The following is a 17,048-nucleotide window of genomic DNA, read 5'->3' as shown; positions in this document are numbered from 1 at the left end:
ATAGTAGGTGCTACTGTTATTCTCGTTTCCGAATGAGGAAGCCCTTGGGCTTATAAAATCTGGGCTCGTACCTCTGGTAAAGGCTGACCTGCAACTTGGACCCAGTCTGCCTTCACAGGCTGTCCCTGCCCCACGGGAGTCCTGTCTCCTGAGCCGACCTTGAGGGAGGGAAGAAAATGCAAACACCTAGCTATGTCAGAATGCTTCTTTCGTACTCTTTTTTTTTTTTCTTAAGGGAAAAAGTTAGAAACAAAAAGAAAACCCAACGAGTCTCAGAAAGATGTTGTGTCTCTCTCCCGCCCCCACACTGTGCTGGAGACGAGACTGCTGTCTGAATGCTGGGGTGTTCGTTCTTCTCGGGAACCCTCCAGCTCTCTTACTATAGTTTAGAAACTAGTAAGATTTCCTTTCAGCTCCAGGGAAGCGGGACATCCAGCTGTGTGTCCAGTTTGGGCTTGTCGCAGTGGGGAAGGGTGTGAGGATGGGCTGGAGATGAGTCCAGGATCAGGGAGCCCAGGGACAGTCTCGTTTTGCTGACAAATTCTCTCTCTCTCTCTCTCTCTCACACTCACACACTCTCTCTCTCTCTCTCACACACACACTCTCTCTCTCTCTCTCTCTCTCTCTCTCTCTCTCTCTCACTCACACACACACACACACACACACACACACATTCACACACATGCACTCCCTACCCACCCTTCCTCCCCTGCAGCGGGACATCGTTAGGGAATCTGAGCACGTCTTCGGGCCCACTGCCGGCCCTGGTCTTTCAGACTAAGGACCACCTGCTTGGTTGGCCCGCAGCACTTCCTTGGCGGGGACACTCCGCTGTGTTCACTGTTCTGCCCTAGACAGAAAGGGGCAGTGAGCACTCTGCACCCCCGCCCGCCCGCCAAGTCGCCTGGGAGGGACAGAAGTGGGAAGGGAGCTGGAGGAGGCTCTCGACGTGGGGTGGGAGCAGGGCTCCTCCTCCTCTCCCGGTGCCCAACACCCTCCTCACCAGCACATTTCTGAGAAGTGGCCTCTTTGTCTCTGGTTGGTTGGAACTTGTCCCCATCTTGGTGCGACTCAGCCCTTCCCTCCAGGGTGAGAAAGAAAACATCATGAAGCATAACTGAGATGTCGCATGTGTTTTGGAATCTTGGCTACTGCTTGAAGGACAGCCCCCGGGCCGCAGGCTAGCATCTCACGTGGCCACTGCCGGCGTCTGGGTGGGGCTGGGGGCTCCGAGCCCTCCGGAGGCTGCATGAGATCCTGGGGCGGGCCAATGTCATGGAGACCTGACTGGGGCTGGGCACAGCTCCCCTGGACGTGAGGAGGGGACCCAGGGACACCACTGTCTGCTTCCAGCTTCCGTATTCAGAGAAGCGGTGTTTGCTGCTGGTTCTAACTTGGGTCCCTGCAGGAAGTTCGCTGTGGGAGCTGAGATTTAACACCTTGCAGGCTGGGAATCTTCCAGTCCCAAGGGGTGGAGGCTGTGCAGGAAGATTTCTTTTTTTGTCCCTCACACCCACTGTACCATTTCCGTAGCCGGGCAGCAGATGGGCAGATGGGGGCGACAGGGAGTGTGAGGTGTGCAGGAAGAAGGAACGTGCACTCCAGAAAGTAAGGGAGCGGCACAGATGCAGTGTTATCTTTGGGGGGGGGGGGCGGAAAAATTCTGCTGCTTCAAAATGGAGTAGGAGAGGGCTTGGGTTAGGAGCCTCAAACACAATTTAAGACACCAGCAGAGACCCAGTGTTGGTACTTGACAGATTCAGGTTCAGGTCTCTGCTCTGCCACCAGCTAACGTTTACAGATCTTTCTGCTGAGGGCTTTCTGTGCATATTCTGATGCAAGCCTCACAAAACCTTTTGAAGTAGGTGCCTTTTTTTTTTTTTGTATTTTTCTAAAGCTGAAAATGGGGAGGCAGTCAGACTCCCGCATGTGCCCGACTGGGATCCACCCGGCATGCCCACCAGGGTGCGATGCTCTGCCCATCTGGGGCATCGCTCTGTTGCGACCAGAGCCACTCTAGCGCCTGAGGCAGAGGCCATGGAGCCATCCCCAGCGTCCGGGCCATTTTGCTCCAATGGAGCCTTGGCTGCGGGAGGGGAAGAGAAAGACAGAGAGGAAGGAGAGGGGGAGGGGTGGAGAAGCAGGTGGGTGCTTCTCCTGTGTGCCCTGGCCGGAAATCAAACCCGGGACTTCCACACGCCAGGCCGACGCTCTACCATTGAGCCAACCAGCCAGGGCCAGGTGCCAGTTTTATTCCCGTTTGACTCAGGTTTACTGAGGTTCAGAGAGGTGAAGTAATTTGCCCAAGGCCACACAGCCAGAGAAGTTAAAGCTGAGTCTCAAGCCAGGGGCAGTAGGATGCTGAAGCCTCTATTCTTCACCAAAGCTGTACAGCTGAAACTGTGGTGATTGACGGTCTTCTGACATCCTGGCCATCTGGCCCTGGGGAAGTCACCTGACTTCCCCCTTCTGTTGTGTTTTGCATCTGGGAAATGGGAGGATGAATGTTGTTCTCCTCAGTTTTTCATGGGGATTAAATGAGAGAATGTTTATTACTCTTTTAGCTAGTGCCTGGCTTAGCATGCGACCATCATTCATTCATCTGACACTTATTTATGAGACACCTGTTATATACCAGGTATTATTCTAGGTGTACAAGCTAGAACAGGTCCCCACTCTGCTAAATGGAGTAAACAAATAAGCTAGACAATTTCAAACAATGATACATGTTACAAAGAAAACAAAATATAGTAATAGCAGTGACCGCAGTGACATGCAGGCCCGTTTTAGCTGGGTGGTCAAGGAAGGCCTCTTTGAAGAAGTGGCAGTTGGAGCTAATTCCTAAAGAAAAGGAGATATGGAGGGAGATGCACCTTCGGGGTCAAGGGGACAGCAGGCGCCAGGCGCAGAGTTGGGGACAGAACAGAGGCCGTGTGGCTGGAGCAGCGTGAGCCGGCGGGTGAGTGGCAGGCAGACCGTGAGCCAGGGCGTGGGTGAGCGTGGCAGGTCAGGGGGTGAGTGTGGGCAGTCAGTGAGGCAGGGCGTGACCGTGGCAGGAAGGAAGGTGTTTGCATAGTGGATAGCCTTCAGGAAGTTGAATCAAGACAGTAATGGGATCCAGGTTATTTATTTAAAAGTTGGCTGCTGTGTGCAGAATCAAATGTGGGGGGACAGTGATGATTGCAAGGGGACCAGAGGGGAGGCTGGGATTAAACATGGGGAGAGTGGGGGCCAGTCCTAGACACAGCCCCAAATGGGAAGTAGTAGATGGTACTTCCTATTGGTGGAGTAGGGCAGCAGCAATAAAAATCCTAATAAAGTAATGACATGAGCAAATTAACAGTAGTTTTCACGGAGGTAACAAGCCTCACAGCTTGTCAAAAGCAGAGTGGGGGCTCTTTTCCTGACGCTGTGTGAACGTTACTGCCCTCATGATGCCATGGAGCAGTGTTCACTGATGTTAATCTATTTTTTTTAGCAATGGGAATCTATACTTTGGGGAGTTTGTTGAATATAATTGCATATCTACAGTTTATGATGTTAAACTAGATTTCTGGATAGAACAGGGGTAGCTAAGTTTTTCTGCAAAGGGGCAGATTGTAAATACTTTCATTTTTTAGGCCATATTGTCTCATCTTGCAGCCACTCAACTCTGCTGTTATTAGCTTGAAAGCAACCGTGGATAATGCACAGAAGAATGGGCATGGCCCTATTCCACTGAAACTTTATTTATAAAAACAGGAGGTGGGCCAGCTTCGCCCATGGATCGTAGATTGCCAACTCTTGTAGAAAATATCAGTTATTTACATGACCCAGATACAATTTTTTTTCTAGGAAACCGATTCAACACATTTCCTCCAAATTCTTTTGTAAAACTAGGGTGCATCTTACAAACCTGTGCTTTAATATAAATTATGTCATGTTTAAGATAATATAATTTAATGATGACTCAGTCCAGTGGTTTTCAAATCGTAGGGATTCCTTATACGTTACCCAGGGGACCACGGTGACAGTGAGGGTGGAGGGCTTTGGGTCTCTGCTTCTGCTTTAAGCAAGAGCCTCTCTAGGTTCCTTGTGTTCATTGGTGGTCTTCATAAGAGTTTGAGGAAAAGGGGGTAGGAAACTAGAAAGAAATGAACCCCACTAATCCAGTCCAACTGGTTGGATATCGTGTCCGCCGTCCAGTATTGTGCTTTAGAGAGACATTTATTACATACTTGCTCATAGAACAAATATATTTCTAACTGGGTGGAAGAGGCTCAGCAAAGAGTGGCTTTGGAGTTATATTTGTGGGACAGAAAACGTGTGCAGGGAGCACAGACCACAGGGTCTTCTGTCGGGGCACACCCTGGACAAAAGCACAATGTCCTGTGTGGAGCCGAGGGAAGGTCTGTTTTCGGAGCCTTTGAAGGTAGAGACAGCAGGCTGCCACTGGGCAGTCCTGGAGAAGGAGGTTTGTTTACCGTCGGACACAGCTGGGCTTGAAGCTCTACTCGGCCACTTGGCAGTGAGGCTAGTTATTTATTTAACTCTCTGGTTATCCATTTTCCCAGCTGGAAAGCTGGAACAGTACCACTTCCCTCCGAGAGCTGTTGGGTGGATGAAATGAGTTCACCTACACACTTGACTAGAATGTGGCGATGTGCATCAGAAATAGGAATTTTCTTCTCCGTTCTGTTCTCAGGGTGTGGGGATGAGGTTCTCTGAGACCATCTACCATCTCTTTCCTATTGACTCAAATTTCCATGGCCCGATCTTCTCTTCTCAGGATGTGGCCAGGTTCTGCGAGCCTCGAAGGGTCAGATTTTTTTGGAGAGCTACCCCCTCAATGCTCACTGCGAATGGACCATTCACGCCAAGCCTGGATTTATCATCCAGCTAAGGTAAGGGAAGTCTGGGGTTGTAAGGAAACACAGTAATGGGACTAAGGGCCCTGGATGCTCGTGCCTTGGGGATCTAACCATCAACACTTTATCCTGAAAAGCAGAAAATACATATCAAAGCCCTTTTCTCTGTTTCTCACTGATTCAGTGGGATACGGCCAGTGAAATGCTTGGTACTCAACACCCTGTAACAGTGGGGCTGCACTGATTTTTGACCCAAGGATAACACAACAAAGCAAGATAACTTAGAGCAATCTACTCATGCCCAGTCTTCAGCAAGTGTTCCTGTTCACCCAGTGCTGTCCGGGTTTCACGGAAGGGAAGTGAAGAACTAAAAGGCATGGTTCTCCCTTCAGAGGATTTCTACTCCAGAATGGGGTTCCTGATAGTCGCAGACCCTTTCACTGATATCCTCTGAAAACAACCACTAATTAAACAGTTCTGTCTCACTTGTGTGGAAGATAAGTTGTTTCTTCTCTGGAGTTTTGAGGTCCACACAAATGTTCAATGTGTGTCAGAGTCCAAAGTATCAACCTGGTTTGATTGTGACTATAGATAAGTCCCACAGGAGAGTCCTGTGTGGTGGGAACTGTCTACAGCCGCATCTTAGAGCCTAGCACAGTTCATGGGACACACCGTAGGTGCTTGGTAGATCGTCGGAGCATGGATAAACGTTGAAAGAACTGCTCTTTGTCTCCCATGTCTCTCTTCTTTTCTTTTCTTTTTTTTTTTTCATTTTTCTGAAGCTGGAAACAGGGAGAGACAGTCAGACAGACTCCCGCATGCGCCCGACCGGGATCCACCCGGCACGCCCACCAGGGGCGACACTCTGCCCACCAGGGGGCGATGCTCTGCCCATCCTGGGCGTCGCTATGTTGCGACCAGAGCCACTCTAGCGCCTGAGGCAGAGGCCACAGAGCCATCCCCAGCGCCCGGGCCATCTTTGCTCCAATGGAGCCTCGGCTGCGGGAGGGGAAGAGAGAGACAGAAAGGAAAGCGCGGCGGAGGGGTGGAGAAGCAAATGGGCGCTTCTCCTGTGTGCCCTGGCCGGGAATCGAACCTGGGTCCTCCGCACGCTAGGCCGACGCTCTACCGCTGAGCCAACCGGCCAGGGCCCTCTCTCTTCTTTTCTGACACTCCCCCCTTTTCTCTCTTGGCAAGCAGAGTGGCCTGCTTACCCTGGGATTTCTAGAGACATTGTCCACCTAGCTCTTCCCTTTTCTAGCCAGCGAGGAGGTTGGTGGTGATGGAAGCCTCTAATCTTCAAAGGCACAGGCTTTCAATAAGTACTTTCTAGATGGATCAAGGCACCCAGAGGTTGCCTCTTGCCAGCTGGCTCCTCAGATGGCTCTCTGTCCTCTGGGAGAGGGGTCAACACTCCACTTCCCCCCCCATTGGAAGGATATAACAAAACTGGTCTGATTCTTAATTCTCCTCCTCAAAACTCATCCTTGATAGCTGAAGACCTGAGGTGGGGAGTGGGGACTCATTAAGTGGACTTTTCTGAGGGAAGGTCAGCTTAAGGCACAAATGAGGGGCCACACTGTTCTGCTTAATGGACCCCAGGATGGGTCAGCCAAGGATGAAAAGGGTAGGGGACAAATTCCACGTGTTAATGTTTCAGCAACTCCAGGACCAGGCCAACTGGTCCCCTCAGGGGCTTCTCAAAAGCTTCTCCAAGATCCAGGATGCAAAATACACCCCCATCCCAAAAAAGTCTAAAGCAGCGGAGTGATTGAGAAGCACATCACCTGCCTAGTAACAGGCCCTAGGGAGGTGTGGCAATAGCTAGATTTCTTTCCCTCCAGTCAGATCTGGAGCTGCCGGCCAGGGAGAATAGTCATGACAGAAACACTCTGAGTGTATGTACAATAATCAGCCCAAATGCTGAGCAGTCATCCTTGATGCCACCTTCCTGTCGCCTACCACAGCCAGACCACCCCAAAAGTTTTTCTTCTTCGCTGTAAAATCATCTCAAGTCCATTCACCTATGTCTCTTCAGCTACCATTTTACTTCAAACCACCATCGTTTCTCACCTGGATTTTCTCATGGGTCCTATTTAATTTCCCTGTGTCCACTCTTTCCAGCTCTATAATCTCCTCTCCTCAGAGTGACAAGAGTGACCCTTTAAAATTCTGTATCAAGTCATGATTCTGTTGTTGTAAACTTCCTATGCCCTCCTTTCAAGCTTGGAGTAAAATTCAAACTCCAAACTATGTAGGATCTGGCTCCTGTTTGCTCGCTGACCTCAATTCACACCACTCTCCTTGACCCACCACCTGGCGGCATCCCTGACCTTCTTTCAGTTCCTCAAACACTCTGAGCTCCTTGCTGCCTCAGGAACTTTGCACTTACAGGTCCCCCTGCCTGGATGGCTCTTTCCCATGACCTTCATTTGACTGACTCAGTTTCATCATCTAAGTGTCTGCCCAGGTAGCACATCCACAGAGAAGTCCTCCTGGACCCTGTTGTGTGAAAAGCGTACCCTCCCCATCACCCTTTACGCTCTTACTTGGTTTATTTTCTTTTCAGCTCTTTATGTTCTTGGCTGTTACCGTGTTTTCCGGTCTCCTTGCTATTATCTGTCCCCCAAATCAAAGCTCATCTCCATGAGGGCAGGTGCTGTGTCTAATGGGGTTGCTTTCAGCACCTAGGACAGCGTCTGACCCCGAGCAGTCCTGTCATGAATGTGTTGAGTAAGTGAACGAAGAAATGAATGTATGAGTGTAAATACAAGTTGTAATGTCTCATGTTTTTGTTTCAGAAAAAAAGGTTTGTTTCTCTGTGGGGTGGAGGCCTCATTCTCCTTCCTTCCCTTGGCAGACAAAGAAACTGGTAGCTCAAGGCCCACAGTGAGTTAGTGGTGACACCTAGGGGAGAAGCCAGGTGCTGAGATGTCAATCAAACTATCATCAATAGGACTCACTCTCCCTTACACATAGTTTTGTGATGAAAATGTTTTGTAAAATAAACACTGATGACATGCAGTTAATGAGTTTCTGTTTAGTAAGCTCGTTAAGAGCGTTTACCGTGTACTGACTATCACTCTGGCCCAGTGCTCTCTAATTTCCTGACAACTTGAGGTTGTCATCCAAGGGGGTAGGCAAAGCCCTCGTCCCGGCTTTTCGGACATGAGCTCCTCTGTCTGTTCTTCTGCCGAATGTGGAGGAGAAGATAGAGCTGTACATTTTGTAAACTCAAGTTGTAGGCATTCTCTTGGGAATCTTTTGAAAAATATCTCTTCCTCTCTTGTCCCTGCATGTGGCTGCCTCCTTTCTTGTTTCTTAGAAGTGGGAGTTTAGGGTCATTTCTACTCTTTTGATCTGATTTATCCCCAGTATTTCCGAATTCACGACCCCTGTTAGGTAATCACAGATTCATTAGATTTCCTTCAGTTCTGAAATTCTGACATGGTGCTACTTTCTACTCTTTGGAGGACGAATTAGCATCACCAATAGCACGATTACCTTCTGACATTTTCATCTAACCCAAGACTTTACTTAGTCTTGCAAGACAGCATATGCTTTGTTTTCATTCTCCAACTGTAAAATCACAGTGTAGTATCCATTCAGTCATCTACTCAACAATACCTGCTTGGCATCTCTGTATGCCAGACACTGTGTTGGGCACAGCAGAATAAGACAGCTGTCCCACTCTGCCCTCAAGGAACTTGCAGTCTAGTGGAGGAGACAGGCATATGCACACACACTTACATTCATACTCACACAGTCAAAGAGATAAAAATGAGAAGTGAAAATTTGTATATATGTTAAGAGGAAAACGAGGGGTCCCCTTTAGAAAGAACTGTCAGGGAAGCCTCTTTGAGGAGGGAGTATGTAAGCTGAGGTCTGAGGATAAGAAGAACCCAGCCACGCAGACTGGGAGGAAAGTGCTTCTGAAGGAAGAGCCAGCATGAACAAAGATTCCCTGAATGGCATCTGGCGCCCCCTCACCCTGGCATGCTCTGTGTTTGCGCACATGCGCACAGCGCACGTACACACACCCCTTCATTTAAAATAATTCATCCAACGTCAGGCCCTCCAGGACCAGTTTCCTATCAGGTCCGGCCAGTGGTGCCAGGTTTCCAGAGGCCTGTTCATCGTTTCACCTGGAACTTGCCCAGGGCTCTCCGGACTCTCCGGGGCCCACCTGTGTCCTGTTGTCGTCACCCTCTCTGTCCGTAGGTTTGTCATGTTGAGCCTGGAGTTTGACTACATGTGCCAGTATGACTATGTGGAGGTCCGTGACGGGGACAGCAGCAACGGCCAGATCATCAAGCGTTTCTGTGGCAACGAGCGGCCAGCTCCCATCAGAAGCACGGGCTCCTCACTCCACGTCCTCTTCCATTCCGATGGCTCCAAGAATTTTGACGGCTTCCATGCCATTTTTGAGGAGATCACAGGTAAAGGCCGCAGAGACAAATGTAGCATTTTCCGACTGCACTCCATATGGACATCTCCTTCCTGTGCAGTGCGCCCCCCACCTCCTCGCTCTGCCTCACTCAAACCTAGTGTGCTGGGTTCTCAGACGAACCTGCATGTTGAGAAGGGGGAGAAATGGCAAGGCATCTTTCAGACATGTTCATGAGAACCAGAACTGGGAATTACGATCTCCTTGTGCAGATGCAGGAACACAGAGAGGCAGGGCCATTTGTCCAAGGTCACACAGCAATGAGGGTGGAACCAGAGATGTATACCCAGGCAGCCTGGCTCTCAAGCTCATACTAGGTAGCCCGACATGGTTAAGAGCATTAGCTTTGGATCTCTGGCAGATTGAGCTGGGTGACCTTGGGCAAGTTCATCTACTTCTCTGAGCCTCAGTTTCCGAATCAGTGACTCAGGGAGTAACCACAGACCCTGCCCTTTAAGGAGGCCCTGGGAGACAGGAAGATGAAGTCTGTTGCAGAGGCAGCACTCAATAGCTGCCCTACCCCAGGCCAGCTCTGAGCCTCCCTTTGTCATTTCAAAATAGGTTGTAAACGTTTTAAGCCCCAGTGATAAGTGCTACTTACTTTGTGAATAACTCCAAGCCTGACTTTGCCTGTTCATGTTAGAAAGTAGGATTTGGCCCTGGCCGGTTGGCTCAGTGGTAGAGCGTCGGCCTGGCGTGCGGTAGTCCTGGGTTCGATTCCCGGCCAGGGCACACAGGAGAGACGCCCATCTGCTTCTCCACCCCTCCCCCTCTCCTTCCTCTCTGTCTCTCTCTTCCCCTCCCTCAGCCAAGGCTCCATTGGAGCAAAAGATGGCCTCGGCGCTGGAGATGGCTCCTTGGCCTCTGCCCCAGGCACTGGAGTGGCTCTGGTAGCGACAGAGCGACACCCCAGATGGGCAGAGCATCGCCCCCTGGTGGGCGTGCCGGATGGATCCCAGTTGGGCGCATGCGGGAGTCTGTCTGACTGCCTCCCTGTTTCCAGCTTCAGAAAAATACAAAAAAAAAAAAAAAAGTAGGATTTGACCAACGCGAACCAAATGCTCGATCCTCAGGAATCACCCCACCTCTCATTGTTCTGGGGTTGGATTGCATCAGATTTCACAAAATAAGCTCAGGCTTCAAGTTCTCTATTTTTAAATACTGAATTTTAAAGAACTGAAATGGCACCTTGATCGTTAAAGGTTCCTTCTGGAAGGTGTGATACCAAAGTCTCAGGAAAAGAGGTGGGTGTCGTGGTGTCTGTCTGCCTTCAGCCATGAGCTTTCAGCAAGACCAGCAGACCCCCACCCCTGCCTTAGAATGCTCCCACATGAGCTGTGAGCTCCCGGCAGCTGTTTCTTATAATCCACGTACCTGCCCCCTTCCAAGGATGTCCCCTGAGGAGGGACATGGGCATGACGGCCAGTTCCAGATGCTTGGCTGCTATGAGGAGTCAGCCTGAGGCTGCGTCCTTGCCCCATGGTGGTATCCTGTGGGCTGAGGCTGAGCAGGTCACACTCAGATGCATCTGAGGGGGCTTATATCAGTGAGCAAGGGCTGTTGTCAGGGAAGCCAGTTGGGAGCAGTGGGGGCCCAGCAGCCGGTGACCCTGTGACTGACAGGAGGGTCAGGAGGGTCTCTCATTCCTCTCCCGTGGTCACCTCAGCCTCCGCTGGGGAGCCTTGGGACACACTGGTCTGCACTGTCAAGTAGACGGCAGCCTCCGCTGGGGAGCCTTGGGACACACTGGTCTGCACTGTCAAGTAGATGGCAGCCTCCGCTGGGGAGCATTGGGACACCCTGGTCTGCACTGTCAAGTAGACGGCAGCCTCCGCTGGGGAGCATTGGGACACACTGGTCTGCACTGTCAAGTAGATGGCAGCCTCCGCTGGGGAGCATTGGGACACACTGGTCTGCACTGTCAAGTAGACGGCAGCCTCCGCTGGGGAGCCTTGGGACACACTGGTCTGCACTGTCAAGTAGACGGCAGCCTCCGCTGGGGAGCATTGGGACACACTGGTCTGCACTGTCAAGTAGACGGCAGCCTCCGCTGGGGAGCATTGGGACACACTGGTCTGCACTGTCAAGTAGACGGCAGCCTCCGCTGGGGAGCATTGGGACACACTGGTCTGCACTGTCAAGTAGATGGCAGCCTCCGCTGGGGAGCATTGGGACACACTGGTCTGCACTGTCAAGCAGACGGCAGCACTTCTGTTCCTCAAACACCCCATCTGCCCGCCGCCCTCACCTTAGTCCCTCTGAGCAGGGCTGTGTCAGATTTGTCCTCCTCTGCTAAAACTTTTCTCTTGTTCCAATGGGCTGTGGCTTTGCCCTTTTCTGAGTATTTTATAATACTTTCTTCTCTTTCCTGACACTAACTGAATGACGCCTCAGGTCACGGTCGATGTGTACTTTTCTTCACAAAGCTGTGGTCTGGCGAATAGGTTCTCTGTCTGTCTTCGCACCTCTCCAGTGCCTTACACAGAGCTGCCTTCACGCAGGCTCGTGGAACCGCACGAGGTGACAGATTTCCACACGGGAGTGAAAACAGGGCTAGAGGGTAACAGGCCGATGAGTGTGTCCCAGATAAACAAGCATACAAGTTCTTTATAGAAAAATGATCCCCAAGACACTCTGTAAAGTGCAGGTTCTCAGGTCCACAGCTCACAAAAGGTGGCACATGATGTGCATTCTTTGAAATTTGCAATGCATGTTAGGGCATGGGACCTCCTGAGAAGTTCTGCAGCAGGGAAACCTGGTTAATATCATTTAACACAAGTAATGTGTCCCCATCATATATGAGCCCAGACAAACTCTCACCTTCTCAAGGGACTGCTGTTTACAGGGTGTGTCTGGGAGTTCTCGGCTGTGTGTTCAACAGTGTCCTCCCCCCCAGTGCCCAGGATGCTGGGATTCCTGGGAAAAGATGATCTACAGCAGGGGTAGTCAACCCTTTTATACCTACCACCCACTTTTGTATCTCTGTTAGTAGTAACATTTTCTAACCACCCACCGGTTCCACAGTAATGGTGATTTATAAAGTAGGGAAGTAACTTGACTTTTTAAAATTTATAAAGCAGAGTTACAGCAAGTTAAAGCATATAATAATAATTACTTACCAAGTACTTTATGTCAGATTTTCGCTAAGTTTGGCAGAATAAATCTTTCTAAAACAACTTCCTATAGTTAAATCTATCTTTTTATTTCTACTTTAGTTGCTCCGCTACCGCCCACCATGAAAGCTGGAATGCCCCCTAGTGGCCGGTAGGGACCAGGTTGACTACCACTGATCTAAAGCTACCCAAGGCTGCTTCTTCCCTGGAGTCCCTCTGCGAGGGGAAAGGTGCTTTGCTCTAGTCACAGGCTGTGCCTGTCCCTGTTGGGCTTGGGCTCTTCTGACTCTCGACATCTGGAGCACACTTCCGGGGCCTTGGAGAACACCAGGTAGCATCAGTGTCTTTTGACAATTAATGAGTGCCTGTTTTTGGCATTCTCAAACCATGGTAGTAGGCATTCAATAACAAGGAGTGAAAAAACTGCAAGAAGACTTTAATAGACAAGTGAGAGGCTCTGGTCAGGAGGCCAGGCTTGAAGATGTGGACATCTCACACAGTGGCACTGAGAGAGATTGCCTTTTCTCTTGCAGCATGTTCCTCGTCCCCTTGTTTCCATGATGGCACTTGCCTCCTTGACCAAACCGGGTCTTACAAGTGTGCCTGCCTGGCAGGTTACACCGGGCAGCACTGTGAAAATCGTGAGTATGCCCCGGGAGTGGGAATGACAGTGTTACATGGGGCTGGTGTGGAAAGGGCTTTGGGAGCTTGCCGGGTGTGTTGTTTCCTGGGGTCTGGGATGGTCTGTGCGAGGTGGCTCATAGTGTGGGTGCTCCCATTGAATGGATCTCAAGAAGGTTAGGCTACCTCTGAATCAGGATGGATGGAACCACCCGGCTTTGCCTATGGACATTTCCAGCCCTCACTTGCTGCACATATCTTTAAAAAAGATATGCCTTCATTGGCCCAAGTAATTCAGAGCTCAGAAATGTTGTGCAAGGGTCAAGAGTAGAAGCAGGTGTCGTAAAGTCTTCCTGGGCTCAGAGCTTGAACTCCTTGTCCATCCCAGGGTCTGATTTGCAGTTATGTCCCAGGACACTACTGGCAGACTCCAGTGGAGTGTGGTGCAGTCTGAAGCCCAGCATTGAAGATGGGACTTATGTAGGGTGACCGTGAACCCCAGTTTCCAGGGACACTTCCAGTTTATGCATTTTGTCTAGGCATAATTATTAATAGCATGGCCTTTAATATTCAAAAGTGTCTCGAATTGGATGCCAAATTACACAATCATCCTATAAATATGGGACAAAGATTAAGTGAGGCACAGACAAGCCAACCAACATTTATTGAGGGACTATCGTATATTGAGTTGTTTTGGAAATGAAGAAAAAAGCATACCTTGCTTTTCTCCGAAGAAGAAGAGTATCTGCTGACCATTGCATATGACAGCACCAGGACTGTGCATCCCATGTTTGTGGTGCCCGTTGGCAGAGAGGAATGTAAAAGCTATGATCAGAATTCATTTACCAAACCTGCTAACCAAATCTGGTAACCAAGACCCTGTATATGACACGTGTCCTAACAGAAGTATAAGACCTAAAGCAGGTGTCATGGATGACAGCTCTCAGCATGGAATGAGATGTGCAGAAGAACAGGAATCAAAATGTGGGGGAAAGCAAAGGAAGACAGAGACTGGCCTAGGCAGGGCTCCCTGAAGCCTCCCTGAGATGCGAGTGTGTGGCCAGGTGACGCAGTAAGGATGTGCTTTCAGGCCAGGCTGGTGAGGGGATGAGGAAGTGGGCTGGGAAGAGAAGGAAGCCAAGCAAAGACTTGATTCAGGCAAAACGCCAGCCCCAGTGTTAACCAGCAGTGAGAACTGGAATGCTAGTCACATCTCAGAGTGTGTCCCGGCTTTAGTGAGGGAGCTGTGCTTTCCTGTCCCTACTGCAATCAGTGACTGGCTAAGGGCTGGCCGGGCAAGTAGGAGAACACACCTCACTTTCTACGCATGTGGGTTACTCCAGTAGCCTTCGAGCAAAGAGGTGGTAGGTGCAGTCCACTGGAGGTAAAACAATATAGCCTTGGGGGAGGTGGGAAGGGACCCAGAGGAAGAGTGGTAAGACGCCTGAGGGCCGAGCACCGACAGTGTCTGCTACAGACACACCTAACTAGCATGCACAGGTATTTGGGGGTCATCCTATAAGGGGCCTGATCTGACAGCATTCTATAATGTTCATATATTTTTCAATAGAAAACAATGCAGATGGAAGCCATGGGTTTCAATAGTGCAGCCTTGAGTGTGCCGTATTGCTCTGCTAAAAACAGCCCTTGCTTTGGCTTGGCACAGCTGACCTGAGTGGGATTGTGCCAGATGCTTAGACACTGATGTTCCCCTTGGCACACCCCACCTCCTGCGAGCCCGCTGTGCTCTGTACAGACAGAGAAGGGAAAGGCTGTCTCTCTTTGTGGCAAGAGTCTGTTTGTAGAATGATTCTGGAGTCTTGACAATGGCAAATCCTCAGATTTGAAGGTGGGGGGACAAAAAAGGAGAAGGCTCAATTTTTGATGAAGTAAGTACACGATACTGATAAAGAAAAGGTAAAATTGGATGAAAGAGTAAAGCATCACCAAATAAGCTAATACGTCTTATAGAGCTGGGTCTCTAATCAGGGAGAAAAAAGAAATTGGTCCAAAAGTTGTGAGAAAAATATGGATAGTTTATGACCCAAAAATTGACTTCTCAGCATTCTTATTCTTTCCAGAAAAAACAAACTTAATGAAAAAGAATACAAAGTGTGTTATTATGAACTGATTCATAACTTGATTCACAAGTTGTCTCAAATCACTTTGATCTCAAAACACCAGCGTAGATGGACAAGAGAATATTTCCTAGCCACTTTTCAAAATGTTGTTTAAAACACGTAATTCCCTTGGTCCCCTGTAGTTGTGAGTGAAGATAATGGTGGTGGAAAACTGATACGTCATTTGCTGGCATCAGTGTGGGGAACAAATGTTTGATCATTTTTCATAATATTTAGATTTTTTTTTCCTTCTAGGAAATTCAACTAACTCAATAAGGGAGCATCACAAAAATTGTCTGTAGTAGCTTACCCTGTAATTTCTGAACAGGCATTAACCAGAGCACTTCTATCATCTAGAAAAACAGAAAAAGGGGGAAAGAAAATCTTTATTGTTTTTCTCATGAGTATATCAATGAAGTGAAAATATCTCCCTGCAGGAAATGCTTTTAAGATTAACGAGAAACCCAAGCATCCTGGCATTCTCCAAACTCTGAAATGTTTTTTGAAAATAGCTTTTTTTTTTTTTTTAAAAAAAAGTATATATTAGTGAGAATGCCATCTTCTATTTAGGTTGTCCCAAATCTGGTAAGGGGAGTCTACTTCATCGCTACTACTTTGATGCTCTGCCCTCCACAACTCTATGCAAAGGTAGATGCTCCCGTGAGCAGATGAAGGACTTGGAGCAGAGGTTCAAGGCACTGGTCCCCATACAGCTCAAAACTAGAGGCTAGAACTTCCCACTTCTCACATTGTTCACAATCTCTCAGACACGATCCTCAACATGGGGCCTGGTGAGACTTAACTGATGTGCCTGGTTATACCTTTGTGTCTCATTATCGAGTGTTCTTTAAGGACTTTCCTTCCCAGGTAAAGCCCACCTGTTGCTCTTCTCCCAAAGAGAACCCATACTGTATGTGTATGTCTGTTAGTGGGAGCGGAATAGGAATAGATTTTCTACTTAATTATAGAAGAAGTATATACTTGTAACAATGATGAAACAGTCGAGAGAGTTATCAAATAAAAAGAGAACTTTACTTTTCCTGACCAGTTCTGGTTCTCAGAAGTTAACGACTCTGAGTATCAATGCAGACTTTTTTTCTATGGTGTGCAAACCTAACTTGGCTATAGTTCACTATTTTAAACTATCAGTTCTCCACTGGGGGAAACTTTGCCCCACACCCGCATCCGCTGCGGTTCTTGGCCATGTGCAGAAACACTGTTGGTTGTTGGAACTGCAAGGGGACGGTGCTGCTGGCGTTTTGTGGAGAGAGGCCAAGGAGGGCTGCAAAACACCCTACATCCCACAGGGCAGCCCCCACATCGGTCACCTAGCCCAAATGTTAGTCGTGCTAAGTGTAGAACTCCTGTTTTGAACATAAGTGGATTCAAGCATACATACAATTTTTCAACTTGTTTTCAGTTCCTATATCATGGAGATTTTTTTTCCAGGTCAGTCCATGTTGGTCCTCCTCGTTTGAAAACATAGCTGCAGATTTCATTGTATGGATGTAGATACAATCATATATCCATTCAGTTTCTTAAGATGGACTTCTCCTGTTTAATTTTTCACTATTGTGAAGAGAGCTGCAATGACTTAACGTATCTTTTTTTTTTTTTTTTTTTTTTGTATTTTTCTGAAGCTGGAAATGGGGAGAGACAGTCAGACAGACTCCCGCATGCGCCCAACCGGAATCCACCCGGCACGCCCACCAGGGGGCAACGCTCTGCCCACCAGGGGGCGATGCTTTTCCCCTCCGGGGTGTCGGTCTGTTGCGACCAGAGCCACTCTAGCGCCTGGGGCAGAGGCCAAGGAGCCATCCCCAGCGCCCGGGCCATCTTTGCTCCAATGGAGCCTCGGCTGCGGGAGGGGAAGAGAGAGACAGAGAGGAAGGAAAGGGGG

The 17,048-nt window shown here is 49.1% G+C and overlaps 1 protein-coding gene across 1 annotated transcript in view; it reads left to right on the top strand.

The window, feature by feature from the left end:
• PAMR1 (peptidase domain containing associated with muscle regeneration 1) overlaps positions 1-17,048 on the top strand; it is a 71,497-nt gene that overhangs the window by 32,225 nt on the left and 22,224 nt on the right. Inside the window, exons 5-7 of the mRNA XM_066251275.1 lie at positions 4,769-4,883; positions 9,069-9,286; positions 12,941-13,048. Of these exons, the coding sequence (XP_066107372.1) occupies positions 4,769-4,883; positions 9,069-9,286; positions 12,941-13,048 (441 nt within the window). The remainder of the gene's footprint in view (positions 1-4,768; positions 4,884-9,068; positions 9,287-12,940; positions 13,049-17,048) is intronic.

Source organism: Saccopteryx bilineata, chromosome 1, assembly GCF_036850765.1.
Source record: "Saccopteryx bilineata isolate mSacBil1 chromosome 1, mSacBil1_pri_phased_curated, whole genome shotgun sequence".
NCBI classification, from domain to species: Eukaryota; Metazoa; Chordata; class Mammalia; order Chiroptera; family Emballonuridae; genus Saccopteryx; species Saccopteryx bilineata.
Note: the sequence above shows the minus strand (reverse complement) of the source record. Positions and strands in the feature narration are given on the sequence as shown.